Genomic DNA, 19,912 nt, shown 5'->3' on the forward strand with positions numbered 1-19,912 from the left:
GCGGTATGCAGGCCTCTCACCCCTGCGGCCTCTCCTGTTGCGGAGCACAGGCTCAGCAGCCATGGCTCACGGGTCCAGCCACTCCGCGGCATGTGGGATCTTCCCGGACCGGGGCACGAACCCGTATCCCCTGCATCGGCAAGTGGACTCTCAACCACTGCGCCACCAGGGAAGCCCAGACCCTGGGTTTTGTCCCTGAGTCTCTGGAACTGAGCAGTGTTGAGTTGGCCTCCTGGCTGAATAAGAAACAGAAAGGACAAGTTGTTCTGCAGGGTGTCGTATGAAATGGCCCATTCTTCCCAGGGAGAGTTTTGCATTTATTTATTATTTACTTATTTATTTTTGGCTGCCTTGCGTCTTCCTTGTGGCGCGCAGGCTTTCTCTAGTTGCGGTGAGTGGGAGCTACTCTTTATTGTGGTGTGTGGGCTTCTCATTGTGGTGGCTTCTCTTGCTGCAGAGCTCAGGCTCTAGGAGCGTGGGCTTCAGTAGTTGTGGCATGCGGGCTTCAGTAGTTGCGGCACGTAGGCTCTAGGAGCACGGGCTTCAGTAGTTGTGGCATGTGGGCTGCAGTAGTTGCAGCCTGTGGGCTCTAGAGCGCAGGCTCAGTAGTTGTGGTGCATGGGCTTAGTTGCTCCGTGGCATGTGGGATCTTCCTGGACCAGGGCTCGAACCCGTGTCCCCTGCATTGGCAGGCGAATTCTTAACCACTGCGCCAGCAGGGAAGTCCCAGAGTTTTGTATTTTTTATTCTAGTTTGTAATACAGAGACAAGTCAAGCTCTTGTTTGCTTAAACTGCTTAAATTAATACTAATTGCAGGAAATGTTCCACATCCAATGACTGCCCCACAGCTACCACTTGGAGACCCAAGTTCCCAACCACTGAATTGCTTGAGCCTCAGGAGCAGGACTTGTGAGCAACATGCTGGCAAAAACAATTTTTTATTAAAATCATTTTCTACTTGTTAGGAGGAAACATCCTAGTTTCCAACATAACTGATCCCCAAAGCTGTAAGCTTTTACCTGAAAACTGTAACAGCCAGTAACTTAAGGGGTTTCAAAGTACTGGGAAGCACCATTCCCTGACTGCCCCCCCTACCCCCTGTCCCGCCTTTCGGGCTCTCGGGCTCAGACCGGGACTCTCCTCGCCCCGCCTCTCACCTTCAGCGCTCCGCCCAAGTCCCGCCTAGAAGCCTCGCCTCTGAAGTACGCGCTGCGTGCGCAGTTTCTTACGGAAGCGGAAGCGGAGACCTGAGAGTGAAGGTCGCACAGCGGAGCTTAAATTTTTCCTTCTAGTGTTAAGTCTGTGCTGCGCGGTCCCCCTTACTCCATCTTTAGGGTCTCCGAGGTTCTGCGGGCGTAATAGCCCAGCGCCCGCCGTCCGCCCCAAGTAAATCCAGAAGTCGCCGTAACAGGTCGAGTATTAATTTCCTTTGGGTTTGAAATCGCTGTGAGGGTCCTTGCCCTTTGCTTTTCGGCCTTCGGTCCACTGAGACACCGCCTTTCGCGACATTTTCCTGCTTACAATCCTTTATTACTTCCGCCTGCCCCTTGTAAAGTCCCCTTCTGCGAGGTGGATTCGCGCGCCCGCAGCTTCGCTCTCTCTCCCGCCCCGGAGGGCAGCGCCGGCCGCCGCGCTCCCGGACAGGCCGCGTCCTCTCCCGGGTCCCGGGATTCTGGAGACCCCGCCCCCCTCCGGAGACCCTCTCCCTCCCTCCCAGCGCCTCTGTCCTCGCGTCTTCTCAGGCCGGTACTTGTGCTCCGCAAGCCTCCTCTTCTAGTCAGCTCCCGCTCACCCTGTGTAGGGGGAGGTGACCAGGGCCAACCGTGTGACACCCAGTATTCTTCCGTCACAAGTTCATCTCGCTGGAAATTGTTCTCAAAGGGATAGTAAAATGAAACAGATTTAGCTCTTAAAGTAGCGGGTGGATAAAATAGAGAAGTGAATAAAGGAGTGTGATCTCCTGGGTTTGGAGAGCAACATGGGGACAGGGGCCCTGCGTCAGCTGTAGCAGGAGGGACAGCAGTGGTGAGAGCCCTTCACAGAGAGTGCGAGGAGAGGATAAAAGAGTTAGAAGTAAGGCCTTCGGAGCATCGTGGTCCTGGGAGAGACACAGAGGACAGGTGTTGAGTAGAAGAGCAGAGGAAGACAGAGCAGGAAGGAAGCATAGCCGTCTGGGGTGCCATAGAGTGGGAGTGTAACAGGAGTAGAAGGAATGTAACCTGGAGGGCAGAGCGGGAGCGGAGATGGAGGAAGAAAGAGGCAGAAATATATGGATATTTAGGACAATCAGAAAAGTTGGGCGTAAAGAGCAACGAGAGGGGGAACGAGTTGCAGAGTAGTGGGGCAGGACAGGTGTGATAAAATAAATAGCAGGGCAGACACAGCAGGAGAGTAGAGGGGAACAAAGAGAGAAATAGGGAGATAGATAAAGAATGAAATAGAAACACATAGTAGTCAGGTAGAGGGGGAAACTGGATACAGATGGGGGGTGAGTTCTTTGGATATGGGTGATTAAGTTGTGATATTTTAATTTGTTGCTTTAGAATGTAAAACATTTAAAGTTTATCTGCTTATGTTATCCACCTCTGGCTAGATATCCAAGGGAAATGAAATCATTATAGCGAGGGAAATATTTGCACTGCAATGAACATTACTGTATTATTCACAACAGCCAAGATGTAGAAAGAACTAAAATGTCTGACAAATGAATGGATATAGAAAATTTATTTCAGCCGTAAATTATGACATTATTATGACAGAAAAAGACAGATATTATAGGTGGAAAGTAGAAATGTCTTACTCATAGGGTCATAGAGTATAAAGGGTATTAGGAGGGGTTGGATGGTGGGGTAAATGGGGAGATGTTGGTCAGAGGTTACAAACGTTCAGTTGTAAGATGAAAAAGTACCACATGTATATCTAATGTACAGCATGCAGACTATAGTTAATCACACTGTGTTTCTGTATACTTGGAGTTTGCTCTGAGCGTAACACTCAAGTGTTCTCACTACACAGAAATTAAATGGTAATTGTAAGTTGATGGAAGTGTAAACTATTGTGATAATTATTACACAGTGAATATACATCTATCAAGTAATCACATTATATGCCTCACATGTCCACGGTTGTTACTCATCAATTCTACCTCAGTTAAGCTGGGAAAGAAAAAGAAAGTGAGGGCTGTGCTGGCCTTGCCACTGCTGAGTGGTGCTCAACCCAGGCTTCATATTAGATCGATGAGGCATTTTGCATATACATGTTTTGTACCCTCTAATGAGGGATTCTTCTTCAGATCGTCGGTGTGAGGCCAAAGCTCAATAATATTTAAGGTGCCCCCATTAATTCTAATCTGGGTCCAGCATTGAGCATCATGACTCTGGGTCCCCCCGTTCCTGAGGGCTGAGCTCTGGGCTGAGGGTGAGGGCTCTGCTCTGCGTGGGGATGGATCAGGGCTGGTCTGTGACCTGCAGGGGATCGTTGGGTCCAGCTGAGGTGCCCGCTGCTGCTGGGTACGTGAGGGCCTCACCAGGAGGGGAGCGAGATCTGAAGAAAGGGTGGGAAAACTCACCTGTTGGTCTTTTACGAGTTTACTGTCCTGAGCCCCTCCTGGGACAGTGGGCAGCAGAGGACCGTCTGTTCCACATGCTGAGGGCTTCCCTGTGTGTGTGGTGGTGACTCAGGAAGGGGGTGTGTCGATTCCAAGCATTAAACAGCCTGTTTTCAACTTTCAAGGTCAACCTCTAAAGACTCAACGTTGTCTGAGGAAGAAGCCCTGAAGAGGAGGAAGAGGAAAGAAAAGGAGTCAGAAATGGCTCTTTCTCAGGTAAAGTCATGTTCTCAGTTGTTTCTTCTGTCTGTCCTTCCTGAAATGCCCTTTGGACTCGCTAATCTCTGACTCTGAAGTATCCTGCCTGACACCTGTACATTCACACTCACACGGGTCCTTCCCTCAGGGCCTGTCATCTCCACTTAGATCCCGTCTCCCCATGACCCAGTGACCTGGAACTTGTGAAGAGGCTCCACTGGGTGCAGTGCTGGGCAGGGCTTCACACCCACAGATTCAGGCAGAGCGTCAGTGCTATTGGGTGGGAGGGGTTGTTTAGGGCCCCATCTGGATGGACTGTCTGCTCTCCGTAAACCAGGATAAAGAAACTGCACATGAAAGTCAGTTACTGGTGCACAATACCTGGTAAAATCTGGGAGTAGACCAACAAGGGGAAATTTGTTCTGACTTTTTCTAAGGCAATTAAGCTAAATGAGTGAGTCACTGACTTCAGAATCTTAATGATTGGGAACAGAATGAAAAATTCAGAACCAGACATCAGTGATAGAGGGTGTTTTATTCCATCATCTATTTCAAACTATGAAATCAGTCTAAATGTCTGAGAGGTGGAAATTCCTTAAATCACTTTCATCACATTCATTCTTCAGATTTTGTATTTTCACTGTGCTGGTTTTGTTCTTTGGCACAGAGAAATTTTTACGTTTGATGAAGGTAAGGTTTCCTCTTCATTGTTTATCACATCCAGGCATCCAGTTTCCCAGTACCATTTGTTTTGTTTTGCTACAAATTTTATTTATTTATTTATTTATTTTTGGTTGCATTGGGTCTTCTTTGCTGCACGCAGGCTTCTCCCTAGTTGTGGCAAGCGGGGGCTACTCTTTGTTGTGGTGCATGGGCTTCTGTTGTTGTGGTGCATGGGCTCTAGGCATGTGGCACGCCAGCTCAGTAGTTGTGGCTCGTGGGCTCTAGTTGCTCTGCAGCATGTGGGATCTTCCTGGACCAGGGCTCAAACCCATGTCCCCTGCATTGGCAGGCAGGTTCTTAACCACTATGCTACCAGGGAAGCCCTCCCAGCACCATTTGTTAATGGCAGGTGTCTTTTTTCCACTGTGTAGTCTTAGCATCCTTAGTATCAGTAGATTTTAAATATATACAAAGGATCATTTCTGAGCGTTCTCTTCTGTTCCATTGGTTTATATATCTGTGTTTATGCCAGTACCACACCATCTTGATTACTTTATAATATGTTTTGAAAATTAAAGGGTGGCCTCCATCTTTCTTCTTATTCAAGAGTGTTTTGGCAATTTGCGGTCCCTCGAGTTTCTGTGGTGTCTGGCCTGTGTTCCTTCTATTTCTGCAAAAATTGCCATTGTGATTTTGATAATGGTTGCATTGAATATGTAGAACAGTTTGGGTAGTTTGGACATTTCAAGAGTTTTGAGACTTCCAGTCCATGAGTATAGATTTATTTGTATCTTTGGATTTCTTTTTTTTTTTTTTAGTCTGAGGCAACTATTTTCTCTTTTATTCTTTAACAGACATGTTCAGCATTATGGGCAACATTCTTAAAACCTTAAGCTTCACAGACTTTCAGACATTCAAATACTATGGTCGCCTTTTCTTTGATGTGAAGGATTATTCAGCTAGAAAAATAAAGCATGGTAGACAATACATTTTCACCAAATTCAAAGTAGTACAAAAATTAAGACTACAGAATTACACATTCTACCTAATGTGTCATTAGAAATAGAAGACAGTATTTTCTTCAGCAAATAAAACAGCATATTGGTATGCTGTTAATGCATAAACCTTTTAATGTATACTGTCATTCACAAGTTATTTACAACTTCCACTGTATGAAGAGAACTAGAATGTAGATTTTCTGCAAAACTGGAAAAAAGCAATACAACATTTGTGAAAGCCTGTGTTTCATATTATACAAAAGTAAGCAAGTTTTTCTCTTCAAATACCAGATATTGTACGCAGGGATATTTTGGACGTATTATAGTAATTCTTGAGGATGTTTTAATGCTGGAGGTAAGTTTACAGGCCTTGACTCTTCATCGAGGAGTACTAAGTCTTCTGTTTCACTGCCTCTGTATTTCCTTTTACATATTTTACCACCATCTTTTTCTTGAGAAATAACTTCCAGGCTTCTCTTGACGCAACTGCTTTTGCGTTTTCTTTGCTTTTTCCACAGCCAGTGCCCAAATACACAGACGTACATCTCAGTTCACAAACAATACTTTCTTGAGAGCTCTTATTTTGAGGCAGATCTGCCAGCTCTATTAGTGGGACAAGAGACACATCCAGTGTTGCTTTCAGAGCCTTGATAGCTGCGTTTAGGAGCTCTCCATGATTCATGCTGGGACTGAAGTCACCAACGGCCACCAACTTCCATGCCACCATTTTGTACAGTCTATTGACAGAAGGCTGCTTCGGTTTCACATCTTCATTGGTTAACTTGCAACAAGAGAATCTGACAGAACTCTCGCTCGATTGCAAAGTACTTTCAGAAGGCAGCTGTGACGTGCTGGTCTGAGAACTACTCTTAGAAGCCAGCTGGGACACACTTGCTATGGAAGTGCTTTTGGAAACCAGAGAGCCACTGGTCTGGGAGCTGTTCTTGGAAGCTAACAGTGATGCAGCTACCTGTGAAGTGCTTTTGGAAGTCAGCATCGTGTTTGCTGAGGTGGTGCTTTTGGGGGTTAGTAAAGATGTGCCTGATGAGGAACTGTTTTTAGAAACAGATGACAAAACACTTGCCTCTGAACTAGTTCTGGGAATTAACCTCTTGAAGCTGTCTCTGAACTAGGTTTAGAAGACAACGGTGGCAACTCTACTTCTGAGCTTCCTGAGAAGCCCAACAAGGGCACCTCAATCTCTGAAATGCTTTGAGAGGCTGAGACTGAAGAGCCTTCCAAAGCACTCTTTTTCGGGGATCCACTTTGTTCTCTGGAATCAGTAGATTGGGTCACATGACTGTTCACACTGGATTTCAACAACGAAGAAACATAGGACGCTGAATCATGTTTATCTGGAGCTTCTGGTTCAGAAATTTTTCCAGACCCTACCGTTGTTACCTGAGAGGGAATGCTGCTGCTGCTTTGGCTGGAAACAGATCGCTCTCCATCACTTGTGGAGCTATTCTGACTCAGGGTACCAGAGCTCCGTATCATTTCTTTTTAGGTTCCGCATATAAGTGATACCATATGATATTTCTTTCTGTGTCTGACTTACTTCAGTATGACAATCTCTAGGTCTATCCATGTTGCTGCAAATGGCATTAATTCATTCTTTTTAATGGCTGAGTAATATTCCATTGTATATATGTACCACATCTTCTTTATTTTAATTTTATTTTATTATTTATTTTTGGCCACCTTGGGTCTTTGTTGCTGCACGCGGGCTTTCTCTAGTTGCGGTGAGTGGGGACTACTCTTCATTGCAGTGCGTGGGCTTCTCATTGCGGTGGCTTCTCTTGTTGCGGAGCATGGGCTCTAGGTGCATGGGCTTCAGTAGTTGTGGCATGTGAGCTCAGTAGTTGTGGCTCACGGACTCTAGAGCGCAGCCTCAGTAGTTGTGGCACGTGGGCTTAGTTGCCCCGTGGCATGTGGGATCTTCCCGGACCAGGGCTCGAACCTGTGTCCCCTGCATTGGCAGGTGGATTCTTAACCATTGCGCCACCAGGGAAGCCCCGTACCACATCTTCTTTATCTATTATTCTGTTGATATTTAGGTTGCTTCCATGCCTTGGCTCTTGTAAACAGTGCTTCAGTGAACACTGGGGTGCATGTATCCTTTCGGACCATGTTTTTCTCTGGATATATACCCAGGAGTGGGATTGCAGTGTCATATGATAGCTCTATTTTTGTTTTTTTTTTAAGGGACCTCCATAGTCTTCTCCATAGTGGCTCTACCAATTTACATTCCCACCAGCAGTTCAGGAGTGTCCCCTTCTCTCCACACCCTCTCCAGCATTTATTGTTTGTGGGGTTTTTTCTTGTTTTTTTTTTTTTTTTGCGGTACGCGGGCCTCTCACTGTTGTGGCCTCTCCCGTTGCGGAGCACAGGCTCTGGACGCGCAGGCTCAGTGGCCATGGCTCACGGGCCTAGCCGCTCCGCGGCATGTGGGATCTTCCTGGACCGGGGCACGAACCCGTGTCCCCTGCATCGGCAGGCGGACTCTCAACCACTGTGCCACAAGGGAAGCCCTGTTTGTGGATTTTTTGATGGTAGCCATTTTGACTGGTGTGAGGTGATAGCTCATTGTAGTTTTGATTTGCATTTCTTTAATAATTAGTGATGTCGAACTACTTAGCAATTTTTTACTGAAGTATTTTTTTTTAGCATCTTTATTGGAGTATAATTGCTTTATAATGGTGTGTTAGTTTCTGCTTTATAACAAAGTGAATCAGCTATACATACACATATATCCCTATATGCAGTATTGTTGGTTTACAGTGTTTGGTTAGTTTTGGGTGTACAACAAAATGACTCAATTTTATATATATTCTTTTTCAGATCCTTTCCCCTTATAGGTTATTACAAAATACTGAGTATGGTTCCCCGTGCTATATAGTAGGTCCTTGTTGGTTATCTATCTTATACAAAATAGTGTGTATATGTTAATACCAAATCCTAATTTATGCCCCTCCCTTCTGCTTTGGTCACCCCTAACTTTCTTTACTATGTCTGTGGGTCTATTTCTGTTTCATATGTAAGTTCAATTGTATCTTCTTTCCTTCAGTTTCACATATAAGTGATATATTTGTCTTTCTCTGTCTGGCTTACTTCACTTAGTGTGATAATCTCTAGTTCCATCCATTTTGCTGCAAATGGCATTATTTCATTTGTTTTTATGGCTGAGTAATATTCCATCGTGTATGTGTATATGTGTGTGTGTGTGTGTGTATATATATATACACACATATATATATATACACACACACACACATGCATACACCACATCTTTATCCATTCATCTGTTAGTGGACATTTAGGTTGCTTACATGTCTTGGGTATTGTAAATAGTGCTGCAGTGAACATTGGGGTGCATGTATCTTTTCGAATTATGGTTTTCTCCCGATATATGCTTACGAGTGGGTTTGTAGGATCTGAATCTTCCTTTTTTTTTTTTTTTTGTGGTACGCGGGCCTCTCACCATTGTGGCCTCTCCCGTTGCGGAGCACAGGCTCCGGACGCGCAGGCTTAGCGGCCATGGCTCACGGGCCCAGCCGCTCCGTGGCATGTGGGATCCTCCCGGACCGGGGCACGAACCCGTGTCCCCTGCATCGGCAGGCAGACTCTCAACCACTGCGCCACCAGGGAAGCCCTGAATCTTTCTTATTTAACTCTTTTGTTCTGCCAAAGTTGGATTCAGTTTGTTCTCTTTCTGCTTCATTGAGATGTAAAAAATTCTTGAGTGGAGATCTTTTCTCTTTCTGTTGTAACCATTTAGCCGTGTAGATTTCTCTTTTATTATAGCCTTCAAGTAAAATGGAGGTATTGAAGTGTCATATTGTTAACTGTGCTGCTGTTCCCCCTTTTTTTTTTTTAATTAATTATTTTTGGCTGTGTTGGGTTTTCGTTGCTGCATGTGGGATTTCTCTAGTTGCGTCAAGCAGGGGCTACTCTTCGTTGCGGTGCGTGGGCTTCTCACTGCGGTGGCTTCTCTTGTTGCGGAGCATGGGCTCTAGGCGTGCGGGCTTCAGTTGTGGCACACGGGCTCAGTAGTTGTGGCTTGCAGGCTCTAGAGCACAGGCTCAGTAGTTGTGGCACACGGGCTTAGTTGCTCCGCGGCATGTGGGATCTTCCCGGACCAGGGCTCAAACCCGTGTCCCCTGTATTGGCAGGTGGATTCTTAACCACTGCGCCATCAGGGAAGTCCCTGTTTTCCTCTTGATTTCTGTTAACGTTTGCTTCATTTGGGGGGAAGCTCTAATGTATATATTTATAACTGTTATATCTTCTTAGTGAATTGACTCGTTTAAGATTGTATAATATCCTTTGTGCCTTCTGTCAGTTTTTGCCTTTGTTTTGTGTGATATAATATACTCAGCCCTGCTCTCTTTAGCATGGAATATCTTTTTCCTTTCTTTCACCTTTAGCTTTTCCGTCTCATTTGATGTGTGAATGTTCACATTTCCAACTGTCTGACACACTCTCTCTGTGTCTCTTACACTTGGTCTTCCTTTTTTCCTCCTGTTACTTCCTCTAGTGGTCCCTGCTCAGGCACACTGAGCAGTGGTGAAAGGTTGGTGCCCTGGCCAGCCCCCTTTATTTCACTGTAATTACAGAGGATACGTATCAAGTGTTTACTTTTCATGACGTTTGGTGAAATGTTCTTGCTTAATAACAATATATTTTTTCCATACGCTTTTTTTGTCATGATTTTTAATTCTCCAAGAAGTTTTTAACTTTACCACTGTGATAATTTTCTTAATCTGTGAAAATAGTGTATAACACTAAACTTCTCTAATTTTGTGTCAATGTTTTTATTAGTGGAAAACAAGAAAACCGATGATAAAAAAAATGGTCCTGAAATATGTAAAGAGATAAGTCTTCTCGTTCCAGTTGATTTTGTGTTGATCTGTGTGATGGGTGCCATGGATGTGCAAGCCATTCATTTAGATAAAAGACATGATTTCAAAAGTATATATCTTTTTGCAGTTGAAATTATATCTTCAATATATTCCGTGGCCTTGGTGGTGGGATGAATTGGGTGATTGGGATTGATATATATACACTAATATGTATAAAATGGATAACTAATAAAAAAAGACCTATTTAAGTAATAGAAGACATGAAGAGATGAAACAGATTTGAATCCTTGTTTTAATGATTTAAGGTACATATACATAAGCAAGTGTCTGCAATCCAAAGTAAAAGAAATAAATGCCCTAACCAAGGTGTATATATATATATATATATATACACACACATATATATGTTCCGTGGCCTTGAATTTTTTCTACACCATCACGTTAATGGTTTAAATAGTAGTAAGATTACTAACATTTTATGTGCATGTGCTTGTGTGCCCACATCTATAATGACCTTTCATGCTATTCCATGTCATTCACCTTGAATGTCTTTAAAGCTTTTCTCAGGGATCCCTCTGTCAATGTACTTTTTTTTTTTAAAACATCTTTATTGGAGTATAATTGCTTTACAGTGGTGTGTTAGTTTCTGCTGTATAACAAAGTGTCAGTGAACTTTTAATGCTCTCCTTAACTGATTTTTAAGCTTCAATTCCAGGGCTCAACCACCTGAGTTCAGGTGCTTGCTGTGTCATTGCTTAGCTTCTTGACTTGGTTCGAGTTTCTCTTTGTGTCTCTGACACAGTTTTCTGCTCTGTAAGATGGGAACATATCTTTCTCGAATGAGCTGTTATATTGATAAGAAGTTCGTGCTTGTAAAGTACTTATTTTGAGTAATGTTTTGTCTATAGGAAGTATTCAAACACTTTTAGTCATTGCTGTTTCTATCATTATCATAATTGAAGATTTTGAGTTTTCTTTAAAGCCATTGTGGACTTTGTCATCTCTGAAGCTGCCACTCATAGTGTAACTTATTTAAATATTGAATATCACTCAATGTTTAGAACATAGATCTGACACTTCTGCATAGACAACCCGTTGTTTAGTATTATTTATATATGTTTTATGGATTCTCCACAAAGATGACAAATCCATATTTATTGGATGATATGATAATCTCTTATGAAAAAGCATAAGAATTTAAAATAAGGGACACAGTATTTGCTCCAAATACCTTAACACAGATCTTTCAGAACATATACTTGAACCAAATCGATCCTTACCCCTCTCTCATCTTTCCATTTTGTATGAAGATAACCCTTCTCATGACCCGTTGTTGAAATGTATTTTCATTTCAGGAATGGTTGACCTTCAAGGATGTGGTCATTGAATTCTCTCAGGAGGAGTGGGAATGCCTGGACCCTGGTCAGAGGGCCCTGTACAGGGACGTGATGTTGGAGACCTACAGGAACCTGATCTCTGTGGGTGAGGATAACTTCCCTCTAGAAGTTGGGATCTGCCCTTGGGTGTTTTGCATTTTTCCCTGCGTACTTCTTGGGAGGCCCTGTTTTCTTCATGTGATCTGAAAGCCCTGTTGACACAGACATGATGTGGCATCACGAGTTTAAACTGACCCTTTCTTCAGATGATCTGCCCATTTCATGTTACATTAGGGGTTGTTCAAGAGCTTAATTATGTATAAAGCTCAATGGCAGACTTTTAAAAGATATCCAATTTCTTGTCTTCTGCCCTGTGGCTTTGACTGACTATTTCTTGGAAGAGTGTTAGATATATGTATTACACTGTTCCCAATGCATTTAGAAGGAGGAGGTGGATGAATTTGTGAAATATTTTTCCTGACCCACCTGTAATGTCCTCACTCCTCAGCTGAACAAAGAGCTGTGGTTTTGGAAAAACCACACCAATTTACATTTCTTTGTTCTGATAAGCAGAAATTTCTTTTTCTGATCTGAACATTATCTCCATTTTTGGAGCAAGAGGAAGAGTCCAGGACTCTGGTGAGTGGTGTGAAAATAGCAAAAAAACCAAATGGGTAGGAATGTATTAAAAGTGTGAACACGGGTGGGATCTCAGGGCAGAGAGGAAGCCACAACATTAATAGTGTTTGGGAAATGCTTCTCATGGTGGAGCGTTCTTTGGGAAAACCAAAGTTTCTTTATTAAACTCTCAGAGGAGACTTTTCTTCTACTCGAGTTATCACTCTATCCTTCCAAATGTAAAATGTATTCTTTCACCCTCCAGTGTTGCTGCAGCTCCTATAGAGACAAAGGCAAGGTCTTTATCAAGATCCACAACACTCATCATCTGGCTGCTGTGAACTGGTTGTTGCTTGACTTTGAGGAGCATGAGGCGGGCTGTGTTATTGGCTTGTCTAGCCCCCTCTTCTCTCCTTATGGACTTGATTCTATTGGATGCTCAGTTTTTAGTCCATATAGATCAAAGCTGATGCCTCTAGTGTCTAACCCCTGACCCTGTCCTGGTTTCATGTCTGTTGTATTTGGAAGATATAATCAGAAGATGGAAAATACCGGCTGCTATTTAATTTTTATTAATTTTAAAAAATTTTAAAATTATTTTTATTATTTAATTTTTTTTTTGGCTGCGTGTTGGGTCTTTGTCGCTGTGCGTGGGCTTTCTCTAGTTGTGGTGAGAGGGGGCTACTCTGTTGTGGTGTGTGGGCTTCTCACTGCGGTGGCGTCTCTTGTTGCAGAGCATGGGCTCTAGGCATGCGGGCTTCAGTAGTTGTGGCGTATGGGCTTAGTTGCTCCGCAGCATGTGGGATCTTAGTTCCCGGACCAGGGCTCGAACTGGTGTCCCCTACATTGGCAGGCGGATTCTTAACCACTGTGCCACAAGGGAAGTCCCAAGATCACTCATCAAAGAAAAATATATTATTTTTGGTTGAGAACAAATTCTAACTGGAGAATATAGGGTGTCAGTTGTCAAGTCGGAAGTAGCACAGATCTTATTTTCTCTGCAACATATTTTGGCTCTGAATGTCACTACATCACTGGAAAATGGCAGGATAGCTTCCAGGCATTTGGCAATGGAGAGTCTCTCCTTGTCACAAACTATAGTTGGAATTTTGGGGTCTTTCTTTTTTAAAAAAAAAAAAACAACAAATTTATTTATTAAATAAATATTCTTGATGTTAAACTATTATTGAATATATGATTTACAAATATTTTGTATTAAACCATACATTGTTGTTTCACTCTGCTGAGTATGGTTTAGTGCACAATAGTTAATAGTTATGATGTAGTCCAATTTATCTGTTTTTAGTTTGTTGGCCTGAGCTTTTGCTGTTACATCTGATAAATCATTGGTGAATCCAATGTTAATCTTTTTTTGTAAATTTACTTATAGGAGTTTTATTCACTAGGGACTTAGGTTTAGATCTTTGAAGCATTTTGAGTTAATACAATAATGGTCCAACTAAATTCTTCTGCATGTGGATATCCAGTTTTCTCAACACCTTTTGTTCCATAGACTGCCCTTCCCCCATTATGTGGTCTTGACAACCTTGCGGAACATCATTTGACCTTATACACGAAAATATTTTTCTCAGTCTCTTGTGTTCCACAGGTCTCTCTGTCTTTATGCCAGTACCATACTGCTTTGATTAGTGTAGCTTTGGAAAAAGTTTTGAAATAAAGAAATGTGAATTGTCTGACTTTGTTTTCAAGCTTCTTTTTGCTATTCATTGTGTCCTGAAATTCCACAGGAATTGTAGGATTGATTCATCTGTTTCTTCAGCAAAGCGGTATTGGGATTTGGGATTACACTAGGGATTATTTTGAATATCCTGATAACTTTGGCTAGTATTGACATCTTGACAATATCAGCTTCAAATCCATGAACTTGGGGTATCTTTGCATTTATTTGTGTCTTCTCTAATATGTTTCAGAAGTCTTCTCTAATATGTCTAATATGTCTTCTCTAATATGTTTCAGAAGTCTTTATCTTTATTCAGAAGTCTTCTCTAATATGTTTCAGATGTCTTTATTTTGTAACTACTGCAAATTGCAGTAGTTACAAATCCTTCCCTTCTTGTATAATGTTATGTTTAAGTACTCTTCTTTTTTGATTCTATTGTAAATTGAATTGCTTTGATTGTTCTTTTTTTTTTTTTTTTTTCCGGTACGCGGGCCTCTCACTGCTGTGGCCTCTCGCGTTGCGGAGCACAGGCTCTGGACGTGCAGGCTCAGTGGCCATGGCTCATGGGCCCAGCCGCTCCACGGCATGTGGGATCTTCCCGGACCGGGGCACGAACCCGTGTCCCCTGCATTGGCAGGTGGACTCTCAACCACTGCACCACCAGGGAAGCCCTGCCCTGTTCATTTTTAATGTTTAGAAACCCAGTTGGTTTTTGCATGTTGATGTTGTATCTAGTAATTTTTTGAAGTCTTTCATTATTTCTATAAGTTTTTTTTTACTTATTAATGTTGCAGAATGCCTGTTATGGGTATGTCATTTTGTAGAAGATATTTAGAAAAATGTTTTGTTTTCATAAAAACTGTCCTATTGAATTCTTTTTCTCTATGGTATATATGTTTTATAATTCTAAACAGCGACATATTATTAGATAAGCTTGTTTTGGATTTTTTAGCATTACAGTATATTGTGTGTTCATTAACATTTACTTATGTACACCAGGTATGCAGAATATATCTGTAGTATAATGTATTTTTCTCAGAGACAGCAGTATGTTTACTGTAAATTGGTACATGCTTTGGAGTCATGGTGGAAAAATTGCGTTCTTTTGAGAGCTGACGTCCGTTTTTCCTGTATGAGTGTTTTTGTCATAGCGGGTTTGCAAGTAGTCCCCTCTAAAATCAATTTGAATTGTATTTTATAACTCTTTTTTTAGTAAACAATTCTATTGCTTTAGTGTTTCTAATAATTTTAAGATCATAATTGGGCAATTTCAAATTTTTAAAAAAATTAAAAAAAAATACATAGTTGGGAAGTTTTACAACTGTGTTTGGTATAAGTATTACCTTTGGTGTAATATCATATATTCAACATGAAACAGTTAATTTTGAATTTATCCCTATGGCTCTTTATGTCTTGTAGATATCTGTCCAATACATGTGGTCAAGCAATTACAACCCAAAGGGAACAGTGATCCAGGAGAAGTATTTCAAAGAGTGATCTTGGGAAGATCTAAAAGTCGTGAAATCAAACATTTTTACCTCACGGAAATCCAGAAAAATATGTATGACTTTGAGTGTCATTGGAGAGATGATGAAAGAAATTACAAAGGAATACCTATAACCCATAATGGAAATCTCACTGATAGAAGAGATACACATAGTAGAAGGGATGCAGAAATCAAGCCCATTGGAAATAGGCTTGGATTAAACTTTCAGGGTAAACTGCAGGTATTTCAAACTGACAGGTTAATTTCTGAATGTAATGAAGTTGAGAGGTCCATCAACAATAGTTTCTCATTTTCACCACTTCAAAGAATTCCTCCTCGTGTCCAAACTAACGTTTCTAATGTATATGGGAATGATGTTATGCATCCTTTAGTACTGACACAAGATCAGAAAACACACAGGGAAAGAGATTTTAAATGTACTGAGTGTGGGAAAACCTTTAGTCATGGCTCAATTGTCAGGAATAATCAGATAATCTATTCAGAAGAGATATTACATAAATGTGATGTATGTGTCAAGGGCTTTAGTACAAAGTCACACCTTGCAGTTCATGAGAGCATTCATACGGGAAAGAAACCTTACAAATGTAGTGAGTGCGGCAAGGTATTCAGTCAAAAAACAGCCCTTGCAAATCATCAGAGAATTCATACTGGGGAGAAACCTTTCAAATGTAACGAGTGTGACAAAACCTTTAATCGCTACTCAAACCTCAGTAGACATAAGATAATTCATACAGGAAAGAAATTATATAAATGTGAAGTATGTGGCAGGGTCTTTAGTCGAAAATCAAACCTTGCAGATCATCGGAGAGTTCATACTGGAGAGAAACCTTATAAATGTAATGAGTGTGGCAAGCTGTTTAGTTACAGTTCACACCTTTCAACTCATCAGAGAATTCATACCGGAGAGAAACCTTACAAATGTAATGAGTGCAGCAAGGTCTTTAGTGAAAAGGCAACTCTTGCAAAACATCAGAGGATTCATACTGGAGAGAAACCTTACACATGTAATGAGTGTAGAAAGGCCTTTAGTCAAAAAGCACATCTTCAACTTCATTGGAGAGTTCATACTGGAGAGAAGCCTTTCAGATGTGATGAGTGTGGCAAGGTCTTCAGTCGAAATTCACACCTTACAAGTCATCAGAGAGTACATATGGTAGAGAGACCTTTCAAATGTTTTGAGTGTGGAAGAGCGTTCACTGAGGTCTCAACCCTCACTAAACATCAGAAAATCCATACCTGAGAGAAATTGTGTAAGTGTATTATATGTGGGAAGGTCTTTAAATCTCAAAGTAGAAAAGAAACTATACAAATATCATGAGTGTGGCAGAGCTTTTATGTGTGTAAGCCTCACTTATGATCAGATAATTCATACTGGAGTGTTACATTACAAATGCAATGAGTGTCTCAAAGTGTTTAGTCAAAGTGCTTACCTTATGATCCATGACAGAATTCATATTGGAAGGAACTGTGAGAAATGCAATAAATGTGGTAAGTTCTTAAGTGTGTTTTCAGGCCTAACTTGCCATCAGCTGATGTATACAGGTGAGAGCCCTTAAAAATATAATGAATCTTCACATCTTAGGCTTCCTGAGAGTATTCATACTGGATAGAGCCCAGATACATGTATTTAATGTGGTCAGGCTGTTGATAATGCATTCTGGAAAGAATCCTCACCAGTGCCATGAATGTGAGAAATCTGTTCTCATGGCTCACATCACACCAATAATCAGGTAGTCTGCACTGGACAGCATGTTACAAATGTACTGAATTTTGCGAAGCTTTTAGGTTGTGCCTTAAACTCAGGGGTCATCAAATACTTCATTCTTTAAAATGCAATGAATATGTCAAAATTTAATATATTGCTTACTCGTACTTAATTACCAGAATATTTATCGTGGAGAGAAACCGCACAAATGTAATGTGTGTGGCAAGGATTTTACCCAAACATCACAGTATGTTTTACTGGAACAATAACTCCCAAATGGCAATGAGTGCGGCAAAACCTTTACGTTGAGTTCACGTATTAGGGAGCAGCAGAGAGTCCATGTTGAAGAGAAGCCATGGAAATGTGAATCGAGGCTTTATCCAGGCCTCCCCATGCACTGGACTTCAGAATACACATCTTTAAGAGAAACCACACAAAGCAATATGCGTGCTAAGGCTTGTAACTGAAGGACAAAACTGTGGAACACAGGATTTATGTTGGAGACCAAGATTTCATATGTTATGAATGTTGTAAATATGGATACATCCAGTAAGTTTGGTGTCATGAGAGAATTCATACAGGTTATAAAGTGTATACGTGGAAACTCTTCATGAATCAGTGCATTCTCAGCGTTTAACAAAAAAACTCATGTTTGGGGGAATTCTTACAAATGTAATGAATTTGTTGAGTTTTCTCAGCACTTTTTTCAACAGACCACACATCAGAGAATGCATACTCGGAATAAACAAGTCTTTAGTTCTCTGAGGTTAACCTGAGATATTATATACTGCAGAATCATTTCAAGTCACAATGTGTTAAAATATGGTGTGTGGGCTTCCCTGGTGGCGCAGTGGTTGAGAGTCCGCCTGCCGATGCAGGGGACACGGGTTCGTGCCCCGGTCCAGGAAGATCCCACATGCCGCGGAGCGGCTGGGCCCGTGAGCCGTGGCCGCTGAGCCTGCGCGTCCGGAGCCTGTGCTCCGCAACGGAACAGGCCACAACAGTGAGAGGCCCGTGTATAGCAAAAAAAAAAAAAAAAAAAAAAAAGAAATCAAGGCCCAGTTATATAAGTTTTGTAAGACAGAGAGTGGTACAACACATGACGTATTGACAGTTTACATAATCCAGATCTAAGCATCATTGCAGTGGGTCATGTGACCCTTACAAGATCAAGAAGGAATGCTATCTTTTAAGGAGTTTTCCTGTTGATGCTAGGAGAATGTTGCTCTTTATGGTTGAGTATGTATGCTGCTGATGGGGGAGGTTTGCTTTGATGCATAAGGCAAATACACAGTTCACAGTGGGAGGAGAGAGGAGGCCAAAGGGCCGAGAGGAATTAATGTTTAAATACTCCTGTCTTGTCATAATAGTTGAATTTTATTTCACAGGAATCTGACCTGAACCAGGACTTTACTCCCTCACCTTTTACTATAAAGAGCCTGATCTCTAACTCAGGACATGTGATTCTTTGCATTGCTAGTCCCCCGTTTTCTCGGTCTGCTTCTCGGTCTGCTGGCTTTCAGAATAACATCACTATTCCTTGCCCACAAAAGTAGTATCTCTATTTTTTGGCCTGTTGTGTAGCGAGCCGTAAGAGCTTGGCTTTGGTGAGAAGGTAATCTTATCTCTTCATTACAGGCCTTTGTTGATGGTCTCTGGGAAGAATCAATAACATGAGGGGGCCCACTTCATTAGGTGTGGTTCATGCACATCCATGTTCCCTGGAAAAACAAGGACCCTGAATTATCAAATTCAATACCATGTGGATTAGCAACAGGGAGGGGCAGAGAATAGTGTAAAACTGTGACTTGACTCATCATGGTTATGTTCATGGTGCCCTTCCATAGATAAGCCAGTGTGGGTAGAGTGCAGAATGCTCTACCAGCTGACCATGAACAAAGCAGGAAGGACGTGCAGGGACTGGGCTTTCTGTGGGAGGATAGTGACAGGTTATTAGGGACTGATTATGTGGTAGGAACAATGCACAAGAAAACTTAATCACTTTATCCATTGCGTGAGCGTATGTGTTGTCTACATTTCTGACCAAGAAAGAAATTGTCTTAATTTTTGGATATTGAAGAGAGCAGTTATCTTCAGAGTAAAATTTAATCAGAAGCACCAGGAGTATGTGTATGTTTATGATTCACATTTTAATTGCTGCCATTACATTTTGCTACTGTTCTATTGAGAATGTACCGTAGGTCTCCTGTTTTAAGTAATAAAATTTAATCATCTTTTAAATCCTGGATGCATTATGTTCCTTTTACCAATACAGTTTTATCCTGCCTCAGTACCTTATAACAGAAGCTAGGAGTGCACCATTAGGTTCTCAGTGTTGAAAGAATCTATAACGATTTCTTCCCAATATGGGATCAAATAACATACAAGTTGGAGGTTATAAACTCATAAATTGTACTTGAGTTATTCTCTCCACTCTGTTGCAGGATATTCAGATGGCTGTAGTGCAAATAGCATAGCAGTGAATTTCATACTCTGACTTCCATTGATGTACAAAAATTGAATCCAATTTAAAGATCTAATTGGCTTTATTGAATGATTCATGCATTGGGCAGCATCCCACCTAGTAAACAGGTGCTCCAAGGAGCTGTACAAAGTGGAAGAACCCATAATGTTGAGCATCTTTTCATATGCTTTTTGAATGTGTAGTTTTTATGTGGATATGGGACTCTTTGCAC

General features: G+C 41.7%; 4 protein-coding genes and 1 pseudogene across 5 annotated transcripts in view; 3 read left to right on the top strand and 2 right to left on the bottom strand.

Annotated features, from left to right (window-relative positions):
- LOC132509835 (zinc finger protein 525-like) overlaps positions 1-19,912 on the bottom strand; it is a 293,110-nt gene that overhangs the window by 162,797 nt on the left and 110,401 nt on the right. The gene's annotated exons all lie outside the window — the stretch shown is intronic.
- The window catches only part of LOC132509785 (zinc finger protein 160-like), a 186,542-nt gene that overhangs the window by 86,193 nt on the left and 80,437 nt on the right, over positions 1-19,912 (top strand). The gene's annotated exons all lie outside the window — the stretch shown is intronic.
- Positions 1,245-19,419, top strand: LOC132509787 (zinc finger protein 160-like). The gene is made up of 4 exons (XM_060131250.1): positions 1,245-1,412; positions 3,734-3,824; positions 11,685-11,811; positions 15,424-19,419. Exons 2-4 carry the CDS (start codon positions 3,810-3,812, stop codon positions 16,749-16,751), a joined length of 1,470 nt encoding a protein of 489 aa, XP_059987233.1. The 5' UTR covers positions 1,245-1,412; positions 3,734-3,809; the 3' UTR covers positions 16,752-19,419.
- LOC132510138 (CDKN2A-interacting protein-like) lies at positions 5,788-6,964 on the bottom strand. Its single transcript, XM_060131929.1, is given in 3 exon segments — positions 5,788-5,906; positions 5,909-6,574; positions 6,577-6,964. Coding segments are annotated over 3 exon segments (1,173 nt in total).
- The window catches only part of LOC132510139 (zinc finger protein 880-like), a 29,372-nt pseudogene continuing 21,175 nt past the window's right edge, over positions 11,716-19,912 (top strand).

Source organism: Lagenorhynchus albirostris, chromosome 19, assembly GCF_949774975.1.
Source record: "Lagenorhynchus albirostris chromosome 19, mLagAlb1.1, whole genome shotgun sequence".
NCBI classification, from domain to species: Eukaryota; Metazoa; Chordata; class Mammalia; order Artiodactyla; family Delphinidae; genus Lagenorhynchus; species Lagenorhynchus albirostris.